Genomic DNA, 15,997 nt, shown 5'->3' on the forward strand with positions numbered 1-15,997 from the left:
GAAGCACCAAGCTCAATTTTCAGCTCTGTCACTGGGGGTGGTTGAAGTATCACAACATCTCAAAATTATCACACATCCTTGTGTGTTCTTGTGATGTCATGAATTGTAGAACAGGACTGAAACAATATTTTAGTTAATTCTGTGATGACTTGTTTTGCTTATAGCTAACAGCCAAATTCCGCTTTTGTATACAAGGCTTGCTTGCTTAACGCTTGGTTGTGACAGAGAGCTAAAAACATGCTCCAATGCAGTTAGAGAAAAACAACCACGAGTTGCTTCCTGATAAGGGGGCCAAGGCCTGATCAACACGTAAACAAGCTTGTGAAGGGCGTATGTCCCCTTATCGGAAGTAACTGGCTGTAACGAATTCCAGCAAAGAGTATAAAAGACATGTACTCCCACTGCGCGGGGTCCCTGCCCATGGAAAGAGACCACTGCGTTGGTGCTCGAGGCTTGGACCCTAGCTAGCTAGTCAATAAACTCCTTTGCCTTTTGCAGCCTCAGTGACTCTGTCATTCTGTTCCCGGGGCTGAGGGAATCCAGCTCTAACAGAATCCTCCCATCTTTCAACTCTCAAGGAAGTTAGTAATGACGTCATTTGCATTTGGAAGCCCACTGAGCCAGGACTCATTTATGGTTCTAGTCTAATCCCAGTAACTAAATTGCTGGGTGACTTTGGGTAAATTGTTTTTGCCCTCCAACCCATAGCTTCCCTTTTGGTAAGATGGCTGCATTAGAGAAGAGGTCATTTCAGTGAGGTCCTTTCAAATTCTGACAGTCTAAATAGATTATTATGAATATTAGGAAGGTAAGAATGGCTGTTGGAGAAATTAACTTCACTTACTAGTGAGTGTAGTATTTCAAATTACCAAAGGGTTGGAATTTGAGGTTAAAGCCAGAGGCTATTTAGGGACCACAGCAGCAGGAATCAGGAAGTCCTTTTGGCTTGGACCTCACGTTCACAAAGGGCCTCGAATTTAGACTTTTGATAATATCTCTTTTATAAGTTTTTGTCAAAGGCAAGATTGCAATAAATTCATCATTCCACTTTATATAATCCTGTTATGATTTTAGGTTGAGCACAATTAGTTGATCCTATACTTTTATAGCTGTTGAAAGTATTAACATTTAAAATATACCATAATTTTTGACATAGTTTTGGGATTATTTTAATTTTAATATACTAAGAGTGCCACAAAAAGGAAGAAGCCTAAACCCCAAATCTCTGAGGATAACTGGGAATTTAGTCTGCACCTGGCACTTTACTAACATTGCCTGTGTAATCTTCACAAGCCTATAATTACCCTCATTTCAAGGATGAAGAAATGGGGATTAAAAGATATTGTCAAATCGCTTACTAGCACACAGCTAATAAGTGGTAGAGCCATCTCTCAAATCCAGGAAATCTAATTGCCCTGCCTGAGTCAATCCCTTTAAGGGTCCCACTCTGGCTGCCGGCTAGAAATGACGTCAACGGTAAGATCTGCGGACAGAAGGCCGCTCTCCCCTCCCCCTCTTCCACTTCCTCTTCTGTCCCAAGGTCGCCGGTCCCTAAGAGGGAGATGGTACCACGCCAGGCGGGCGGCGCTGCGCATGCTCAGCCGCACAGCACGGCGGGAAAGGGGCGGGGCAGGCGGGGCAGTTTCGCGTCCGGGATCCTTTGGGAAACCTCGCGCGGGAGCGACTCTGGAAGATTTTAGTAAGCCTTCTGCGGCTCTGCTTTCGGTCTTTACTCCGCGCCTTACTGGAAAGGGGCAAAGTTTCTGCTGTCTGAGGGACAGTGACCGGCCGGGTCGGGGTTCTAGAGACGCAGCCCTGAGTGCGGATTCCGCCATGTGGGGGTCGGGAGCTCCGGGCCAGGCCCTGACCTGGATTGTGTTTGTCGTCTCCTTTAACCTTGACCGCAGAGAATCGGAGGGTCACTGCTCCCCACTTCCAGCAGTTCTCGCCGCCTCCTGCTCTTGCGTCTTAACTGGGCTCTCAGACTTTGGGCTCTCTCTGCAGCCTCCGTTTCTAAAATACTCATCGGATCACACCTGTGGCTCTCCTTCATTAAGCAGTGATTTTTTCAAACTTAAAAAAGCATGGAACTCCTTTTGCAAATAGCATTGTACACAAGATCCCAGCTAAAAGAGATGAAATAATTATAAAAGTTTGACTCGATGAATTTGGATTTGAAATTGGGATTAGATGAAGGTGCAGTACTGTATGTATTTCGTTTTAGTTTTCAAGATTGAGAATATCTTGGTTTGCATGGACTAGTAGTTGCACATGGTAACTTTTAATCAGCTTTCCCAGGATGCAGTGTCAGCATGCTTTTCAATTAAACTAAACTAGAAACTTGAAAGTAGATAAGTGAAGAATTTTTGCTTTAAGAATTGAATCACTAATAACCTCTGACAATAACTTGTATTCCCCACCACAAATATATAAGAAGCCCCCGAAATGTATAACAAGAACTTCATTAGAATACTTTGCCTATTTAACTCTTAGATGGAGGCAAGAGCATTAACGGAGTAGATGCACGTGGTAAAATGGTGAATTTGCTTCTTTGGTTTAAGTGAGTGAACCTGTACAAGTCAGAATCCAAAAACAATTGGTGGAAACCTATAACATTAATAATCAATGCCAAAGCTACAAAGAATTGTGAACTATATTCATCCAAATGTCAGGAAAAGATATTTTCTAAAGATCTGTGTTAATCTATACAATGCTTTAGAGGTCTCTAAAATACTTAACATTTGGTATCTAACACAGTTAAATATATCTCATGATTTTATTAGGTTTTTTTTTTATTTGTATTTTTTTGTTTTTTCCCATTCAGCTTGTTGCTATACTTTATTAGTTTTTTAAAAGTAAATTTTTATTTAAAAACTGAAATATGAAATGTTCGCTGAACTCCAAAAGCACAGTTTGAAAGCTACTGGTTTACCAGATTAAGTTCAAGGATGTTCCTGATATGACCCCTTGTCTATTTTTCCAGGTTTAGTTCCTTCTACTAGCGTTCTTGCACTTTGTCTTCAACAATAACCCTACTCCTTATAGTTTCCATATATTTGTGCTTACATCCTGTCCCTATGCCAGGAATATCTCCCCATGATTGCTTGGTAGACACCTACTTTATTTATTTATTTATTTTTTCTTGTCATCCTTGTGCAGGGGCCATGCTAATCTTCTCTGTATCATTCCAATTTTAGTTTATGTGCTGCCGAAGAGAGCACTAGATACCTACATTAAAGCTGGTTCGCCACCACATCTGTAATCCTAGCACTCAGGAAGGCAAAGGGAGGAGGATTGCTTGAGCTCTGGAGTTTGAGATCAGCCTGAGTGAGAGCAAGACCCAGTCTCTACTAAAAATAGAAAAATTAGCCGAGCATCATCATGCGAGCTTGTAGTCCCAGCTACTCTGAAGGCTGATGCAAGACCATCCCTTGAGCCTAGGAGTTTGAGGTTGCAGTGAGCTACGATAATCCCATTGCACTCTACCCAGGGCGACACAGTGAGACTCTGTCCCAAAAAACAAACAAAAAAAAAACTTAGTTCAGATTTCACTTTCCAGAAAACTTCTTTGACCATCTTCCCTCATTTCTGTTTTGTACCTGGTATGTGCTTACTTACATTGCTGCTCTTATACCTATCTGGGCAGAACATTATGAAGATCAGAACATCCTACTCTGTAACCCCAGTGCTACAGGCACTTCATAAATGATGGCTCCCTGTTGCCTGCAGAATTAAGCATAGATATCTTAGTTTGGTTTGAAAGGAATTTAATCTTCTGCCTCCAGCCTTCCTATAAAGCCAATAAAAGACCCTGCAGAACTCAGCTGAATAAAACAAATCTTTGCAAAGTGTAATGTATAAAGAAGTATAATGCAAAGAAATAAGAGATAAGAATGTATCTGCTTCTGGACTCTTGTTTCATTGGTTGTTTTGTTTTTGCTTGTGTCCATACCACACTATTGTAATTACTGTAGCTTTATAAGTTCTTCAACTTTTTTTCTTTTAGGTTCTATATCCATTCTATATACATTAGAATTGTCTTGCAAGTTCCACAAAAAACCCTGCTGGGATTTTCATCCATAGCTTAATTAGGGGAAGAAATGACTTAATATTGAGTCTTTCAATCAATGAGAATTATGTAAATCTTCCTTAATTTCTCTCAGGAGTGTTTTCAGTATAGAGATCTCAACATCTTTCATTAGATTTCTTTATTTGATACTTATAATGGCCATAGAAAATGGTTATTTTTACATTTTTATTTTCTAGTTCTAGTGCAAAGAAATATAATTGATTTTTGAATATTGACCTTGCTTAACTTAATAATTTGGAGATTCTTTTGAGTTTTCTGTGCACACAATCATGTCATCTATGAATGACAATTTTACCTCTTCCTCCTTTTCAAGGTTTATTTCTTTCTTTCGGGTTTTTTGTTTGTTTGTTTGTTTGTTTTATTTATTTATTTCCTAACTTCTAGACAATATGAGAAAAATTCTTTTTTGGTTTCTATGTGTTGCCCAGGCTGGTCTCAAACTCCTGGCCTCAAGCAGTCCTCCCCCCTCAGCCTCCCAAAGTGCTGGGATTACAGGAGTGGGCCACCATGCCTAGCTATGTCTGTCTTTTTTTTTTTTTTTCTTGCTTTATTGACCTGACTAGAACTTCTAGAACAATCTTGAAGAGAAGTGATGAGAGATGACATTCTGAAATGCTGACCTTGTATCATCTTATGATCCTGCTATACTCCCTTATTCTAGTAGTTTCTTTTGGGGGGTGGATTGGGGGAAGATCCATAGAGTTTTCTATATGCACAGTCATATTGTCTACAAATAAAAACAGATAACTTCTTCCTTTCCAGCTTTTATGCCAAATTCTGTCTACTATTTCACTGTAGCTTAAATAACTTCCTTTAGCATTTCTACAATGTAAGTTTGGTAATAAATTCTCACCATTTTCAGTTACCTGAAAATGTCTTTATTTCATTCTTATTTTGAAGTATACTTTTACTGAATATAGAAATTTAGGTAGATTTTTCCCTAGCGCTTTAAAAATATTCCGTTGGCTTCTGGCCTTCATTCTATTCTATTCTTTCTTTCTTTCTTTCTTTCTTTTTTTTTTTTTTTTTTTTTTTGAGACAGTCTGTTGCCCCAGCTAGAGTGCAGTCAATGGCATCATCAGAGCACACTGCAACCTCAAACTCCTGGGTTCAAGGAATCCTCTACAGGCGCTCACCACCGCACTCAGCCTCATTCTTATTCTTGTTACCTTGTATGTTAATGTGTCTTTTTGCTCTTGCTGCTTTTAAGATTTTCTTTTGGTCTTAAGTTTTCACTATTGTGACTATGATAAGCCTACTTGCATTTTCTTTTTCTTTACCTTGTTTGGGATTCACAGAGCTTCTTGAATTCGTGTGGTCTGATGTTTTTCTTCAGTTTGGGGAAATTGTCCAGCAGTATTTTTTCAAATATTGTTTCTGTTGCATTGTCTGTTTTCTCCTATTCTCAGACTCTGTTTACGTATGCCACATACCACATTATTTGTATTTTTCGTCCTTTTATCACTTTATGGATTTGACTTTCTATTAGCATGTCGTCTTCACTAATTTGATATTAAATTCATCTCCTGAATTCTTAATTTCCCTATTTTATTTTCTAATTCTAGATTTCTCATTTAACTCTTTTTTTCTTTAATGGATTTCAGGTCTCTGCTGAACTTCTCCATCTTTTTCTCTATTTTCTCAAACATATCAAAGTCCTTGCCTGATAATACCAGTATCCGCATCACTGTGGGTTTGTTTCTGTTGTCTTGTTTTTTCCAGTCAGTTTTGGGATTTTTAAAGTGGTTAGTGGTCCATAAATTGTTAGTGGATTCTGGACATTGTGGATGAACATTTTTAGCATCTGGATGCATGCACTTCCTTCAAAGTGGGCTAAGTTGCCTTTAGGCAGGCAGGCAGTAGTAGCAGATTACACTGGTCCTGTTGAGGGATGATTTTAGGCCTTGTTAGGGCTGGTCTGTTTCATTTTGCCCTTTCTGCTAGGTAGTGGTCTTTTTCTCCCAAAGCATGGCCCCTACTCCCAGGGTAGGCCCTCCTAGGGTCTCCAAAAGTCCATGTCTTTACCGAGGCCTCTATCTTTGCTGGTCTTAAATTTCAACTTTCTTACCTCTGCATAGCTCCTATAATCTCTTCTCAGCTCTTTGGCCTTCCAAATGCTGTTTCCTATTAGGTTTGGGGGTCTTCCTCTGGAGATGTACAATTTAGGAGTCAGCCAGTGACTTGGAGGAGGAGGAGATTTATTTGCATATTTGGGGGTTCATTTCTCTATGGTTCCCTCCTCTCCCAGATTGTACTTCTTGAGTTCCAACTACTTTAGAACCCTAACTTTGTCTTCTGCTGTTTTCTGCTTGGGCTTGTTCCACTGTTCTGTCCTGAAAATGCCCTCAAGGGTAAAGCCTGTTAATTTTATAATTGTTTCCAGTAAGAGGATTTAGTATGCTAAAGGCTACTATGTTATGCCTGGATTTATCAGTTTTATTTTTAATTCTTGCCAGTCTGATAAAATCTGTAGCTGAGTTGGTTTACAAACTGAGTAGGATTTGAATAAGCAGAAATGACCTTTGCAGGGAGGAAAGACGAGCACTAGCACAGTAGGGAGATTAAGGTGAGGTGGTACAGTCAAGGTGCTCGCTCCATGGCTGATTCTTTACCTTGACATCTGTCTCCCTCCCCTCTAGCCCCAGCAGGAAGATAGCAGTTTTCCGTTCTGGGTCCTGCAGATCTCCCTGTGACTGTCCTTTACTGACCCTGAAACCACCTCCTTGGACTGTATTCCAGCTTCAGGGACTATAACCTCCTTTCTAGAACAGTCATTCCTAGGGCTCTCCCAGGCCTGCCCTTTCTTGCCTTTTGTGTGGCACATGCAGCCACCTAGCCCTAATGGGGAGCTATTGTCATTAAATCAGGCTTCCTCACCCCTAATTCTCAGTGAGCACCAGCCTAGTTCTGAAAATCTCCTGTGGTTGGAGTGCTGGGCTCACCATGGCCCTAGCATTTGTGGAGTCCCTTGGCAAGAGTACAGAAGGAGGCCCACATACTATATGACTGAATATTTGAAAGTTATAAATCAAGCTAACACATTGTTGAATAAAATGTATTCCATCCTCCTGGCTTGACAAATACTCCTTCATGGTAACAAAATAGAAAAATATATGTAAGGCTATGGTTTACAGGACGGAAAGTAAGCAAGTTATTAAAGATAAGTGAATTCAATTTTACATATTTTTAAATATTATATAATAATTGGTTATAGAAAATATTTTAATTTTATCATATAAATCACTATCATTCATAATGTGATTTCTAAAAACCAGTTCATCAAGCCATAGTTATATTCGTACAGAATTTCTTAAGTTTTTTTAATTTTCAATATTGAGCTATTAATATTTTTAAGAAACAGAAAGTGACAGTTTGTTCTAAATTTGTTCACATCTCTCTTCAACCAAGATTATGCCTCAATCTGTAACAGTCAAAATATGGTCTCTGTAGAAATTAGTCTTGATATTATCTGTGAGTCTTATTCATTGTCATGTAGACAGTTTCCTTTCATTGTTCTAATTGCCTTATATTTTATTGAAATCTCATTTTGGTTCTATATTTCACATATGATTTTTTTTTCATGTCCTAATAGTAGTTTGAAGCACAGATTTATATGAGCAATATTGTACTAATTTTCCAGGAGGAAAGTAGATGAATTCCCTCTAGAGGTCTCTATGTGTATCTGGAAGTAACTCTTGATAATTTGTAATTTCTTTGTGATCTCATGTTTTACTTTAAAAATGAATGTGAATTTTGTGGTCTGCTCCATAATATTTCTCTCTTTGGTTTAAATTAAAATGTTTTCAATTACCTACCACCAAGTAGTATTGCCCAGCAGGAAGAGGTACAACATTTATCCTTTGACTGTTAATACATGTACTCTGTCATACTGTGATTTAGCCCTAGTTTGGAAAGATTGGTAGGACTGTATTAAAAAGAAATCTCTATGGCTTATTTTACACTAATGTGCATCTTGTTGGAAAAGGAAATAATGGATTTATCTATCATTCATATGTGGGTTTTGCTCCTTTTGTTTTTCTAATAGCTAAACAAATGTTACATGCTATTTTCCCTGCCTCAGAAATATTGTAGATTAAGTTTTCAGCGTGCGTTCCATTATTCTCCTATTTGTGTGATAACATGTTTGAGATACCAAAGCTCATAGGTGCTTTGTTGTTGTTTTTTTTCCAACTAGCAATAATAACACCTAAGATAAACCTAATTGACTGCAATACTGCCACGTGCAAAGTAGGTGCTTTAATTTTAATTGACATTAGACTTTCAGGTAAAGGGAATCTACTTAATGACAATATAGTAGTTAATATCCATGGAATTTTGCTTTGCTGGTTGTGTGTAATGCTCAAATGGGCTGGGTAGAGGCTATATGAGCTATTTATTGCACTTCACACTCAGACTTTATTTATTTAATTTTCTGCCTTGGGATAGGCTCTTTCAGTAAGAGCCAAGTTAAAGATGGGAATGAGTGGAGGTGGTTGAGCCCCAATCTCAGAAATAAAAAGTAATGGCAGAATTACTTGAGTCTTTCATGTACTAACTCAGAATAAAACCAGAGACCTGAAATTACTCCTGTAAGAACTTTAACTTCTCCATATTTGTATTAGTTATCTTCTACCCTCCGTAATAATTAGTTGTAAAGAAGAGTATCTGTCTGTTTTGGGGAAGATGAAGGAGGGGGAATCCAGGGGACCAGGAGACTTGCACTCTGAAGCCAGCCTAGAGTGGTAGGAAAGGAAAGAGTTCTTTTTTAAGTCTGAATGTACAACAATCTTTTATACTGTGATTTTGGATTTTAGCTACCTATTTACCAAAAAGGAATCCATTGATTTGGGTGGTAGGAAGAAGCAGTCATGATTTGTAATGGGAAAATAGATTTAAGACTTGTTTAGAAGGCAGATTTGATCCAATTTGGTGATTAGATTTGAGGAGAAGAGGAATTCAGGACTACTCCTAGATTTCGGTCATGGGAAATTGGGCATATGATAGTGCCATTTACCAAGAAAGGGAATATCTGTAAAGCAGGTTTGTGGGGATAATATAAGAATATAATTTGAAATCTCCTGAGTTTGAGGAAACTGTGGAACATTCAAATGGAGCTATTTAATAGGAAATTAGGTATATGGGCTGGAGCTCAGGAATGTAGGGGAAAATCAGCTCATAGGTTATAGTCGAATGTAACGTACCCGTAGAGCAAGTGAGAAGAGTCCTGGGGAATTGTGCTTTGGAGGAACACAGATATTTTAGAAACAGGTGAAATAAGTGTTTGTGAAAAAGACTGGGAAAGAGGTAAAAGGAGAAATAGGAAGTCTTAGAGTCAGAATTCAAGGAAGGAGAGAATTTCAAGGATGAGAGAAGGAAGTGGTCAGAGAGAGAGCAAGAGCTTTAGAAGTCAGATCCTTGAGCGTATTAGGTTGGTGCAAAAGTAATTGTGATTTCGGACTGTGAATTTTGAATCATTATAACTAGGCTCAAAAACATCTTTATTAATCAAAATAGGAACCATTATAATCAACACATTTTTGCCAAGAAATAAGCTTGTTTATTCCCTTTTGGGTTGGGGGGGCAGAGTCTCACTCTCTTGCCTGGGCTACAGTGCAATGGCATCAGCCCAGCTCACAGCAACCTCAAACTCCTGACCTCAGGCAGTCTTTCTGCTTCGGCCTCCCACGGTGCTAGGATTACAGGTGTGAGCCACTGTGCCCCAGCCAGTTTGTTTATTCCTGTGGCGTAAAAATCTGTGCTTCGGGATCGATGAACTCTTGGAAAGCATTTTCCCTGCTAAAAGTTGTCCAGATGCTTGAAGAAGTGGTAATCGGGTGGTGAGAGGTCAGGTGAATATGGCGGATGAAGCAAAAGTTCATAGCCCAGTTTGTTCAACTTTTGAAGCATTGGTTGAAGCTTTGGTTGTGCAACATGCAGTTGGGTGTTGTGGAGAAGAATTGGGCCCTTTCTGTTGACCAATGCCGGCTGCAGGTGTTGCAGTTTTCGGTACATCTCATCAATTTGCTGAGCAGACTTCTCAGATGTCATGGGTTCACCAGGATTCAGAAAGTTATAGTGGATCAGACCGGCAGCAGACCACGAAACAGTGACCATGACCTTTTTTTGGTGCAAGTTTGGCTTTAGGAAGTGCTTTTGGAGCTGCTTCTTGGTCCAACCACTGAGCTGGTTGTCACCGGTTGTCTGTCGTATAAAATCCACTTTTCATTGCACATCACAATCCGATCGAGAAATGGTTCATTGTTTTTGCATACAATAAGAGAAGATGACACTTCAAAATGACAATTTTTTTGATTTTCAGTCAGCTCTTGAGGCACCCACTTACTGAGCTTTTTCACCTTCCAATTTGCTTCAGATGCCAAATGACCATAGGTTGACGTTGAGTTCTTCAGCAGCTTCTTGTGTAGCTATGAGAGGATCAGCTTCAGTGATTGCTCTCAATTGGTTGCTGTCAACTTCTGATTACTGGCCACTGCACTCCTCATCTTCAAGGCTCTCCTCTCCTTTGCAAAACTTCTTGAACCACCTGTGCATTGTATGTTGGTTAGCAGTTCCTGGACCAAGTGTGTTGTTGATGTTGCAAGTTGTCTCCGCTGCTTTACAACCCATTTTGAACTAGAATAAGAAAATCACTCAAATTTGCTTTTTGTCTAACATTATTTCCACAGTCTAAAATAAATATAAAATAAACAGCAAGTAATGTCATTATCAAAAATGTGGGAAATGTGCATTAAAATGATGTATAACATAACCACCTTTATTTAAGAATATATTTCAATACCAAATGGCAAATTTCAACAATGCTGAAACTGCAGTTATTTTGCACCAACTGCAGTTATTTTGCTTATGTGAGTGGAACCAATAGGAGGCGAAGAGGAGTTGAGGAAGCAGATGAGAGGATAACTGGAGGGCAGATGGAAGTAGTGAGCACAGGTAATTGGGTTAACCTCAGATAGAAAGCTTTATATTTTCTAAGACAATTGATAAGTTAAAACTAAACTTGTAGGCCGGGCAAGGTGGCTCACGCCTATAATCCTAGCACTCTGGGAGGCCGAGGCGGGCGGATTGTTTGAGCTCAGGAGTTCAAGACCAGCCTGAGCAAGAGCAAGCCCCTGTCTCTACTAAAAATAGAAAGAAATTATATGGACAACTAAAAATCTATGTAGAAAAAACTAGCCGGGCATGGTGGCGCATGCCTGTAGTCCCAGCTACTCGGGAGGCTGAGACAGGAGGATCCCTTGAGCTCAGGAGTTTGAGGTTGCTGTGAGCTAGGCTGACGCCACGGCACTCACTCTAGCCCGGACAACAGAGTGAGACTCTGTCTCAAAAAAAAAGAAAAATAAACAAACTTGTAGGTTTGGTGGCTTTATGCCATATCCAGAAATGGAGACTTTCCAGAAGAAAGCACAGAGAGATGGTAGCTACCAGAGAAGTATAAAGCAGGAATTTCTTGAGGAATAATGGAGAAAGGGAAGGAAGCCAGTGTTGGTGCTGTGAGGGAACCTTGATGCCCAGTTGTCTAAAGACCTTTTTGTGGTTCCACAAAACTACCATATTTAAAAAGACTAATTGTAAAATCAGACTCTATCTATATTTTATTTTAGGGATTTAGAAACTGTTCCCCAGGAAGAAACCCATTAGTTTGGAACTGGAGGATTCCTTTGCATCAGATACTAAAATGAAGGAACCACTGTTAGATGGTGAATGTGACAAGGCAGTGGGACCACAGCTGGGGCTGCTAAAAGAAATTAAGACAGAACCCGACAATGCTCACGTAAATATTTTACCTTATTTTCTATTTTTCTAGAGCAGCATTTAATTATAAATTTTGGTTATAAGTGTGCTAAAATTATTAGTTGAAAAACTTAAATCCTATCTTTCTCAAAGCTGTTAATCAAGTAATACAAGGTATACGGTGTTACATGCTGTAACAAGTATATGCCAGAAAGCTATTGAGAACAGACTGCATCTGGGCTTTTGGATACGTAAAAGGATTGCCTAGGTGGTATGGGCCTAGCTAAGGTCAACACATTTTTGTTTTTCTTAACTTGAAACAATGTAAATAACAATATAATACAAATAACTAGTTACATGTTTTTATGCTACTGCCTCTGTTAAGTAATGGAATTAATACATTTTAAATTCTTAAAACTTTTGTCTTTATAATTTTTATTCAAATTAGCTTTGTGTTTAAAGTTTTTTAGACATGTCATATACTAAATAACCTATGAAGGATGAACTGACTCAAGCTGTGAGTATTCTGTACATAGGGACAGATTTCTTTAGAATATTGGTATATGGACCAGCTAAAATTTCTAATGAAATGAAAAGTAAATCAGTAAAAAATTAATTCATTTTTAGTATTCTGTTTAGAAGTAGCCTAAATAGATTAGTATTAAGTTAAGAGTATGGTTACCATTGAGTTGATGACACTGAAAAATGTTACCCATTTAGGAAGTATCTATTACTCTTCAACCCATGGACATTTAGACACATAGATCAAGTTTGGATATGGTAGCTATGAAATTATGTTGCTCTGAAAAAATACTCCTTTGCAAGAATCATTCTGCTCAATTTCTGGGTCATAAGATCTTTATGAAGACAAGTAGCTGTTAAGGATTGGAACAAGTAAGGAAAATAGTTGTCATGAGTATGTCTGCTCTCTTTTGGTAGTGGCTATTGTTGACAAAGATTCTGAAATCACATCTGGGTACCAAAGAAATACAAAACAGTGTATTTTGAGTGATTGGTGTTATTAGCCAAAGGGCTTCAAAAAGGTAATGCTTACCTGTGTACCTTGGTTCAATTCAGTTATGCAATTCATTGAACAAACTTGAGCACAATTTATCATTTTCTACTGCATGAGTGGTTGTTCTAAGTACATCGTATTCATTATTTTTAATTCTCTTTTTCAGGAGTATTGTCAAGCCCAACAGCCCAAAACTCAGGAGAGTGGACTGAAAATAAACACTATGTTTTCAGATAGTGGTAATAGAATTTTTATGTTACTTATATTTATTTGGACAAATACGGTAGCTAATTCTTTAAATGCCTTTGAATATAGCTTTGTTTGTGTTGGGTTTCAAGTCCAGGAAAAAGTAGCCTATAAGATAATGAAAGCATGCATATTTAATTTTATGTAAATACTGATTTTTTTTTTTCCCCCTTCCTCTTTTGTTTTTATAGCTTCACAGTTGACTACAGGCATTCAGCTTTCTCTGGCATCATCTAGTGTGAATAAAATGCTTCCTTCAGTTTCAACCGCAGCTATTCAGGTTTCCTGTTCCGCTTGTAAAAAAATTCTCCAGAAGGGGCAAACTGCTTATCAGAGGAAAGGATCTACTCAACTTTTTTGCTCTACACCATGCATCAGTGAATACAATTCATCTGCCAGTTCACCAGCTCCTACCAAGAGAACTTGTTCAAACTGCTCAAAGTATATAATTCTAAATTATGCCCCCTTTTACTTCCCTACATAGATCTTGATCAGAATCTTGGTTGTAATTTTCTTCATTTCATTTTTTCTGAAGACATCTTGCCTTGGTTTAGTGGAAAGAAGCTGTTTCTGCTTTTAGTTCCTGTAATAGATTCTTCAGAAACAGTTTTTTTGTTAATTGAGAGGTTTTAGAAATTAACATGTGAGAAATTCTATTTTTCTTTAACTTGAAATAATGTGACTTCCAAAACTTATTTTCCTACTCTTTTCGTTTGAAGTTATCTGTAAGTGAGATTATTGTTATATGTCCATTGTATTCTATCATTTAACTGTATAGTGAGCAGCCTACTAAAAAATTAATTATGTAACAGTTATTTTGGATCTTGAAGATATAGAATAATGCTATGTTTCTCTTATAATGGTAAATCAAGTTATTTAATTCTTTTGAGAAATTGAATTGCCATAAACATACATCTCTTTATGTAATCTTTCAAAGATTTCTTTGAGGATATGTATATAAAGGGCTCAGTGACATTTTGGCTTTGAGAGTCCTAAGGTAGTATAATTCTGGGTTGTTAGCACTCATGAAATGCTAATGCTAATTTTTATAATTTTTTTTTTTTTTTTTTGAGACAGTCTCACTTTGTTGCCCAGGCTAGAGTGAGTGCCGTGGCGTCAGCCTAGCTCACAGCAACCTCAAACTCCTGGGCTCAAGCGATCCTCCTGCCTCAGCCTCCCGAGTAGCTGGGACTACAGGCATGCGCCACTATGCCCGGCTAATTTTTCTATATATATATTTTTAGTTGTCCATATAATTTCTTTCTATTTTTAGTAGAGACTGGGTCTCGCTCTTGCTCAGGCTGGTCTCGAACTCCTGACCTCGAGCAATCCACCCGCCTCGGCCTTCCAGAGTGCTAGGATTACAGGCGTGAGCCACCGCGCCCGGCCTCTAATGCTAATTTTTAAATGTTCTTGTTTAAGAACAAGAAAATTCATAGGCCATCAAATTTGCTCCTAAATATAATAAATTCCTTTCAAATAATGTCTTATTTGGTAACTAGATTGCCATAATTTGAATTTGCTTCTTCCATTTAGTTATATTTTACTACTTAAAAGTTTGATCCCTGAGCAGCTTTTATCAGCATTACCTTAGAGCCTGTTAGAAATGTGATTCTCGGGTCTCACAGACCTACTGAATCAGAACTGCATTTCTCCCCATTTGATTCATATACATGCAAAAGTTTCAGAAGCATTGAGAACTACTTCCTTTCTTGTATTCCTGTCTGTTTTTGTCAAATGTACATAAGAATTATGAGCATTAAGCCGGGCACAATAGTGCACACCTGTAGTCCCAGCTACTTGGGAATCTGAGGCAGGAGGATCACTTAAGCCCAGGAGTTCGAGTCCAGCCTGGACAACATAGCTAGATTCATCTCTTAAAAAAAAAAAAAAAAAAGAATCATGAGCATTAAACAATATATTTAAGTAATCAGAACAATAATAAGAACTCAATAAATGTTAACTATCACTATTGTTATCATTCTCTTAACAAACTCACAAACCCTTTTTATGGATTGCATCAGCTCCTCCTTTGGCTGCTATTTCTGGTGTTATCTGTTACTTCAAGTCTTACTCCCTGGAACTCTACTTAGCTTTCTTTTTTGCTTTTCAACCTTTCAGTACTGTACCATGTCTTTCTTTTTTGTATGGCACTCTCCTCAGCCTGCTTTCTCTCTCTGCAGAATCATAAAACTGGAAGGGACCTTAGGGGTCATCTAGTTCAAACCTTTTCTTTTGGTTTTGAGGAAACTGAGGTCCTGAGAAGTTAAGGTGTTATGTTTCTAGGTTTGGAATTTACTCACTGCACATCTTCAGCAAATGTGCCAGACAGATTGAAAAGGCTAAAGCAGGAAAGATTTAGTGTGTAAGCTCTCTTAGGCATAGAAATCGAAGGTAAGCAAAAATATGGGACAAGTTTTACTTCTGGAATAAAAAAAATTTTATTAATAAAAAATACTATTTTATAGGTTGGTAGAAAGATGGTAGTAATGCATAGGCTAGGAGAACTATTCAGAGTAACCTGTGCTTTTTTTAAAACTCCACGTTAATTAAATTAGCCTCTTGTATTAATATATAGTTCTCAACATTTTAGCTAATTTTTGGGGTGTCCCCCCCACCATCTTCAGTTCTTTTTAAGATTTCTTTTATGGAAATGATTTAACATCTGTTTTGAGTTAAGTCAGTCTTTGTTCTATTTCATGAGCCAACTGAAAGATGGCTTTGAAGGTGGCATTTTAAATCTTATTTGAAAGATGTACCTTGTTTTTTTGTTGAGACAGAGTCTCACTTTGTTGCCCAGGCTAGAGTGAGTGCCGTGGCATCAGCTTAGCTCACAGCAACCTCAAACTCCTGGGCTTAAGCGATCCTACTGCCTCAGCCTCCCGAGTAGCTGG

At 38.2% G+C, this 15,997-nt stretch overlaps 1 protein-coding gene and 1 non-coding gene across 2 annotated transcripts in view; one reads left to right on the plus strand and one right to left on the minus strand.

Annotated features, from left to right (window-relative positions):
- The first annotated feature begins 1,650 nt into the window (after nt 1–1,650).
- The window catches only part of ZMYM1 (zinc finger MYM-type containing 1), a 31,794-nt gene continuing 17,447 nt past the window's right edge, over nt 1,651–15,997 (plus strand). The window contains exons 1-4 of the mRNA XM_069477660.1: nt 1,651–1,699; nt 11,713–11,882; nt 13,024–13,096; nt 13,295–13,544. Coding sequence (XP_069333761.1) covers nt 11,787–11,882; nt 13,024–13,096; nt 13,295–13,544 — 419 coding nt within the window. The 5' untranslated portion in view covers nt 1,651–1,699; nt 11,713–11,786. The remainder of the gene's footprint in view (nt 1,700–11,712; nt 11,883–13,023; nt 13,097–13,294; nt 13,545–15,997) is intronic.
- LOC138391041 (U6 spliceosomal RNA) lies at nt 3,114–3,221 on the minus strand. The gene has a single exon (XR_011234684.1). It is a non-coding gene; the product is annotated as a U6 spliceosomal RNA (small nuclear RNA).

The sequence above is a fragment of the Eulemur rufifrons genome, chromosome 8 (genome assembly GCF_041146395.1).
Source record: "Eulemur rufifrons isolate Redbay chromosome 8, OSU_ERuf_1, whole genome shotgun sequence".
NCBI classification, from domain to species: Eukaryota; Metazoa; Chordata; class Mammalia; order Primates; family Lemuridae; genus Eulemur; species Eulemur rufifrons.